The sequence below is a fragment of the Austrofundulus limnaeus genome, unplaced genomic scaffold (genome assembly GCF_001266775.1).
Source record: "Austrofundulus limnaeus strain Quisiro unplaced genomic scaffold, Austrofundulus_limnaeus-1.0 Scaffold2606, whole genome shotgun sequence".
Taxonomy (NCBI): Eukaryota; Metazoa; Chordata; class Actinopteri; order Cyprinodontiformes; family Rivulidae; genus Austrofundulus; species Austrofundulus limnaeus.
The window spans coordinates 1-7,405 of record NW_013955008.1 but is presented as its reverse complement, the minus strand read 5'-3'; the positions used below and the strand labels follow the sequence as shown (position 1 = coordinate 7,405).

General features: G+C 45.1%; 1 protein-coding gene across 1 annotated transcript in view; it reads right to left on the bottom strand.

Moving 5' to 3' along the window:
* LOC106511231 (protein spinster homolog 3) overlaps positions 1-6,433 on the bottom strand; it is a gene marked incomplete at its 5' end in the record, with an annotated part of 11,704 nt that extends 5,271 nt beyond the window's left edge. The window contains 3 exon segments of the mRNA XM_013999985.1: positions 5,607-5,778; positions 6,006-6,195; positions 6,281-6,433. Of these exon segments, the coding sequence (XP_013855439.1) occupies positions 5,607-5,778; positions 6,006-6,195; positions 6,281-6,433 (515 nt within the window).
* Positions 6,434-7,405: the final 972 nt, after the last annotated feature.

Sequence of the window (7,405 nt, the reverse complement as noted above, 5' to 3'; positions counted from 1 at the left end):
CAATGAATCACGAACAGAACAGATTGTTTCTGTTTAATATCTGATTAGAGAACTGAAGTCCTCGTGTAGGTTGAAATGACCCATCATGGCCTAAAATAGAGTTCAGTGTTCCTGCCTTCTCTCAGGCCTTTCGAGACCTGCTTTGAGGCAGTAACTCCTGTTTCTTCACTCGAGGTGACCCCTACAAGTTTTTTTTTGGGCCACGTGGGAGTGACCGACACATGTGCTCTAAATAATATAACATTTCTTTTGTGTAGAATAGTCCCATTGTAAACATATAGGACCACACCCCAACCAACAAAAACATGGTATGAAAACACACAGTTTTAACCTCTGCATAATCATTTTATGCTAAACATGTAAACATTTTAGTCAAATCTTAAACATGGTATTAAGGAAGAGCTCATWCGATATATTAAGATCTGAACAAACTGTTAACACTCAAAATGTTGGGTGTGACAGGTAAAAAAAACTTGTTAAAAACATTAAAAGTGTTGATAGCATAATTCACAGTTACCGTTTACCGTTATTTGTTTTACCAGGCAAGTCCCGTTGAGATCCCAGATCTCTTTTTCAAGGGAAGCCTGGGCCTGAAGGCAACCTTCTTGCTGTGAGGCGTCGATGCTAACCACTGAGCCGTTGTGCAGCCATAAGCAGCAATTCATTATTTCTTATTGTATTTTGTTATGATTATACCATTTGAAAAAAACTTTACTAAATTGGTACAAATGTTATACTTTGTACAATATTTACAGTTCAGTAAGAGTTTGATGATCTTTGATCGACTCCTTTAGACAGAACTGATTTGCACCTGCCCAGAAGAGGTGTTGCCTCTTGTTGAGTTGTTTTTATGAATAAAGAGTAAAGCTTTGTTTATACTTCATGCAAGATGTGCGGCTGCGGCCCAGCGATGACGTAAATGCATGTGTGTCACCGACAGCATTGAGTGTTTATACTGGGAAAAGACGTGGGGGATACATTTTAGTAATCCCTCCCTCTGCCCTCCCACTGCATACATCACACGCATAGCTTAGCATGCTGCTAGCTGCTAGTTGCAAGTTTAGCTTGTGCGGGAGATGCAGGAGATGGATTATGAAAAACACTTCTCCTATATTCAAATGTCCGCTGCTTGTTTCGACAAACTTGCCCACCGGATTTTATTTTATTTATTTTTTGGCCACTCGATCTCCCCTAACCTTCAGCATGCACCGACGCAGTAGAGGAGTCACAAAAGGTTGTACCTCCGGACCGCCTCGGTGAGTTTCTCTTCGAAACTATCCATGTTTAGAAAAAAAACTGCTTCTGGTAGCGAGTAGCGGTGTCACACAGCACAAAAATGCCCACAAACTTTAAACCAATCACACACTCCGAGCCGCATCCTCCGTGTCTTGGAGTGCTGACTGGGGGCATTGTATAGGACAGCTGTCACCGGGGGATCACAGCGGGAGTGCAGACRGAAGTTGCGCAACTGTTTWTCACTGAGCGGGGGGTAAAAGACGTGCGACAAGAAGTATAAACCAGCCTTAAGAGAAAAGACGTCGGTTACGTCTCTGTTCTTCATTTTAGCTTAAAAAGTTACCACCTACCTCTCTGTTGTGTTTGCATTAGTCTGAAAAACCACACCGTTATGCTTCGTAGAAGTCACGTTTACTCAACTGCCCTCAAACATACCAAACCCAAAACATTTAGGACCCACTGTCGTAAAACGCTGCAGCGACTCTTAGAGGTACAGAAACTGTTACCTGCAATGCATAACACAAAGAGTATTAATGAACATAACATTTCCCCCTCACACACCCCTTAAGAACATAACATGTACCTCACTGCCCAACGTCACTATCACACTGTCACCCGCAGAGGCTCTGACCAAAAGGATTGCAGTTTATTTCTTCGGTGAAGCCGTTTGATCCTGACCYAATCTCCTGCAGTAAGTGAGGGGTTCTGCACTTTTTGCATGACATCAAATCGCTCTTTCATCCGTGCCTGTGAATCCATCACTCGAGTTCTAGCCTTCTGGACTCCTGGGCTCCTATGTGCAGGGGCTGGCTCCACTCTCAGGCAGTCCAATGTTCCTGTCCAATCGTGAGTAATGCAGGTGACACTCCTGTGGTGGAAGGCTTGGATGCCCGGATGGTCAGGAGTGTTTGATTTAGGGCATCACTGAAGGTTTTCCCTTCCTCCAGACATRTTCTGATCCCATTTTTGAGAGTTTTGTCCAGTCTTTCATTGCTTTCTGATATATACTGCTGTTTTGATGTGCTTGATGGACCACCAATGAGAGAAAGTCTGTGAACTCCGCAGAAACAGAGTTCCATTRTCAGTGGTAACAACACCAGGAAGGTCCCAGCAGCCAAACAGACTGTCTAGGCAGTTGATGATGGAGTGTGTAGTGATGGAGCTCAGTGGACAAACCTCTGGCCACTTTGAGTGGAGATCGTGCACAACCAGCAGATAGTGGGCGTGAGCAGGTGCCCCATGAAGCTCTYCACACAGGTCRACCTGAATGTGTTCCCAAGGTGTTGACRGCCAAGGTGTTGGAGTAAGAGGGGCTGTGGCAGGCTGGCCAGTTTTTCCACTCAGAAGACAGCATGCACAGTTTAATACCAGCTCCCCAACATCAGAGTCTATGTGGGGCCACCACACCGTGTCACGGCAGCGCTGCTTCACCTTGATGACCCCCAGGTGACCGTCATGCACCATGTACAGTACTCTGGACCTGAGAGTCTCGGGGATAACTGCCCAGTGTCCACGAGCTAGGCACACCGTTMCCCAGCAGGAGAGTTCATTTCGAAATCGGAAGTAGGGAAGCAGCCTGTCATCCACTTTGGTTGGCCAACCATTCTGCACAAAGGCTCAAAGAGTTATGAGAGTCTCATCCTCAGCTGAGGCCTGCTGCAGCTCCTCCAGGGTGATCACTGAGCTGAAGGGTCAATGCAGGACGTGAACCCAGTCTTTGTCACTCTCTGTGTCCAATGCCACCCCACCCAACTGCTTCATCACTGACATTGCTCTCGACAGGAGGTCAGCCACCATTTTACCACCTGGCATAAACTCCAGACTGAAATTGTACTGGTTCAGCCTGTCAGCCCAACGTAGCAGTCTCATAGGTCTGTGTCCATAGCCTTGGGTTGCCAACAGTGCCGTCAGTGCTTGGTGATCCRTGCAGATTGTAAAAGGACTCCCGTATAGGTAAACATGCCAGTGTTCGCACACCCAAAGGCAGGCTAGCACCTCCCTCTCCCCCACCGAATACTTTTGCTCCGCTGGAGTCAGAGCACGTGAGGCAAAGGCCACCGGGCGTTCCATCCCATCTTGAGTCTGAGAGAGCACCGCACCCAGTGCCACCCCAGAGGCATCRCAGGTGACAATGGTGGGGGCAGTCAGGCTGAGATGGGTAAACGTAGGTGGTAAAGTTAGCTGCTRTTTGATGAGTTGCACAGCTGCATATCACACTCATGTCCAGTCCCAAGTTACCCCTTTTTTTCAGCAATCAGCACAAGGGGGCTGTTGAGTCAGAATAGTGTGGCAAAAATCTAAGRTAGTAGGCGGCCATTCCTAGGAAGGAATACAGCTGGGATGGAGACTGTGGGTATGGCAGGGACAAAATGGCCTCCGTATGGGACATAATTGGGGCAATACCTTGCTTTGAGAGCCTTAACTCCAGGAACTCCACCTCCTTGACCCCAAACATGAATTGTTGTTCAAAATACTGGAAAACCTGCTTCAAACTGGTGTTGTGCAGAGCAACGGAGGGTGCGTGCACCACCACATCATCCAGGTATATGGGGACGCCTTGAATACCCACTAGAATGAATGACATTATTTTCTGAAAACAGTTCGGGGCTGATGACAGTCCAAATGCCATGCGTTTAAACCTGAAAACCCCCACATGTGTGACAAACGCTGTAAAGTCCATACAGGTAGGAGCCAGCCAGACCTACAGATATCCCTTTYGTAGGTCCATCTTGCTGAACACAGTGGAGCCATGGAAGTGGCTGGTGAGCTCTTCAGCCGTGGGTAGAGGATACCTATCAGGTATGATAGCTTTTTTCACATCTGTAAGGTCAACACAAAGTTGCAGTCTGCCCCACTTTTTCTTGGCTATCGCAAGGTTTGACACCCATGGTGAGGTGTTAACTGGCCCAATCAGTGTTCATGCTTTGGACATGCCTACTCTTGTGACACGCCCACTTTGAGTTTGCAGAGAACCCCTTCTCCTCCTCCCAGCTGCCTCCACAGCCTCTGTGTGATGGACCAACGGCGGCGATGACATCACAGGCTCGTGCACGGCGCGGCCGAACTTGTGCACCTCCATTAGAGCTGTTTCTATCTGCTTTCCTAACAGTAAAGCGTCCACCAGCGTCATGGAGTCTGGCTCTAGTAGAAGACTTTCCCTTAACTGGTTACATCACATTTTCTCGATGAGTTGATCGACAATAAGTYCATCCTCCAAAGCACCGAAGTCACAAAACTTTGCCAACTCACGTAAAGCTGAAGCATAGTGAGCCACAGTCTCGCCCGGCCGTTGGGTTTTCTGAGAAAACTCAAAACGGTGCATCCGCCGGCTCYGCCCGGTGCTAAAGTGAGCCTTTAGGGCAGCCATAGCTGTGGCATATTTGTCATCCAAGAACATCTGCGTAGCAAATATTTGTTGACCCTCTTGGCCGAGACAATGGTGCAGGAGTGCGCACTTCCTTGCTTCCGCCAAGTCCGTTCATCCCAAGGCCAGTAAATAATCTTCAAACAAGATCAACATCTGTCTCAGGGAACAGGAGGGTCACCGGGAACAGGCAGGAAAGGCTGCAGAGGTGGTAAAACAAGTTCAGACATCCTCGTCGCCAAATTGTTGTGTTTGCATTAGTCTGAAAAACCACAGCATAATGCTTTGTAGAATCACTCAACTGCCCTCAACCATACAAAACCCTAAATATTTACGACCCACTGTCGTAAAACGCTGCTGCGACTCTTAAAGGTACAGAACCTATAAGTGCATAACACAAAGAGTATTAATGAACATAAYGCTTTCCTAGCTCACCGGTGCGGAGGGCACAACATGAGCGTCAGCTACTACCACACAGTTCTAACTCACTACCTATAAAACTGACTGAGCTACAGATGTTCTTCTCTTTGTTAAGRCTGATTAGTTGTGGCAGCCATCTTCAATTGGATTGACTCCAAACGTTAATACACTCCTGACATTCACAAAGACACATACAGTCAGAAACAACTTTTGTCTTTCAGCAGTGGGTGATGGTAAATGGTGGCTTCATTTTTTTGCACAAGACTGCATTAATTGGAGCATGTTGGACCTAAAACAGCTTTTATCTGCAAAAGTAAGAACGTCTGTTATTTTCTTCTTCCTAGTTCTGTTCCAGGCCAGAATGATTGCATTGTCTTCAACAACCTGGAGCATTTTCTGCAGAAAACTGCTACTGTGTTTCTGCACCATGAAGCCGTTAAGAGGAATTTTAAGGGGAATAAAGGACTGTTGTTGAGGAGGGAGAGGCTCTTCGACACATATTAAGAACAGTAAGGCCTCTGACTCTGCTTGCCCTATACAAAAAAAACAACAAAAAAAAAAAACAAAGAGGTTTTGGTGTTGTTACCTTCAACCAGTCGTTGGACTTCTTTCCTGTCTTCGGTGATGTAAAGGGTGGTAATCAGGAAGAACATGCCACCCAGGATCCCAACGAATGGGCAGAGAATCAGGCTGTACTTCAGACTGTGGAAACTCCAGTGGTGGGTTTCAGGTTTAGATGAGCGTATGGCATCAGAGATCTGCCAGTGCAGATGGAAAAAAAAACATTATAGATACCAAAACAATTCCCTAAAAATTGTGTAAAATTGTAAAGATCTTAATGTCCCATGTTTTCCTAACAGAGCACTTTATATATATATATNAATAATAATAATAATAAAGAGAAACAGGAAACCAATAATAACCAACCACTGAATAAATCACATTGTCTCAGACAGTGGAAAGCAAACAGAAGATTGTTTCTTACATAAGTGGCTGGAATGCTTGAGGATGCCACAAAAATGATAATGAAGAGGCAGGGGACTGATCCCAGCATGCCCGCTGCACAGATGAGAGGGTCCGCTTGTGGAAACTTGCCCACTAAGTGTCTGGATAAGGTGGTGCCCAGAGCCCCGCCCAGAATGCCGGTCACAATGGTCACGGCGCCAAAGACAAAACTGTGGAGCATGGAAGAGCATGACTTCTGATCTCACCGAGGCTGCAGAGAGTGAAAATAAAAGCAGGTCAAAGGTCATGCTGCACCTGTCTGTGGAGTCACAGGTGTCTCCGCTGCATGAAGCTCGGAGGCCCTGGGTGACATGAGCTCGGGACAGGAAGGTGGGCAGCCAGAAGGCCAAGGCTCCAGTGAGGAAGGCCAGAGCAGTGACTCCCAGAGACGACCAGACGTAACTTTTACTGCATCAGAGATAAAAACATCAAAGAATCACCCATCTGTGTGTGAAATTAAAGTAAACTATTACATAACTTATTAATCATAAAGCTTTAAAATGATGCTATATATATATATATATATATAGGCTGTTTGTTTCTAAAGCCTGCAGGGTGGAAAGCAGCTAAAAGAAAGTGATTTTTTTTCTCACCACTCCTAACAAGTAAGGACTTCCAGCGTCTCCGAGCAGATGACCGACTGTGATCTGCAGAGCCTCGGCTGTTGCCCTTCTCGTTGGTACAACGACGTACTGAAAAAAAATACAAGTAKCTTTCACCAGACTGATTCATATAATCAGTTTTAAAAACACCATTCAGACTCACCAGTAATATATCAGCCAGGACAACCCAGTTCAACGAGAGCAACAGCTCACCCAGGAAAATGAACACCTGAAACAAGACGTTGGGTGGGACTTCTTTTTATTTCCACGTCAGATAATATTAGGTACGTTTGTCTGTTAGTAAAATATCTCAAAAACAACAAAACAAATGACATTATTGAATAGACATCTATCACTGCTTTCAGCTTCAGAGTTTCACCAATTCAAGATTGATTCCAACCCAGAAAATGACTCCAACTCGTGAAATTTTACAGCTACTGAGCTGAAATGAGATGTTTGAAGCTGGTTGGTTTTCAAAATTATGGGTCATCATTTTTTTTTTATTTGTTTAACTTGTTTGGAACTTTTCTTTTGATGTGACTAAATTTAAAAAATCATTCATTAACACACATTTGGAATATTGTGAAATAATTTTCAATTTTTAAATAATTGCTTGAAGCACATTTTCAGAGAACCTGTAATACTGTATTTAGAAAGCACTTTTACACATACACAAAAATCAAATCAAACTAGACAAGGGTTTTTACGATGTAAAAACAAGTGTGCATTGCCATGTAGCATGTCATTGCAGCATGGCTTTGCCTGCAGCATTGGACTT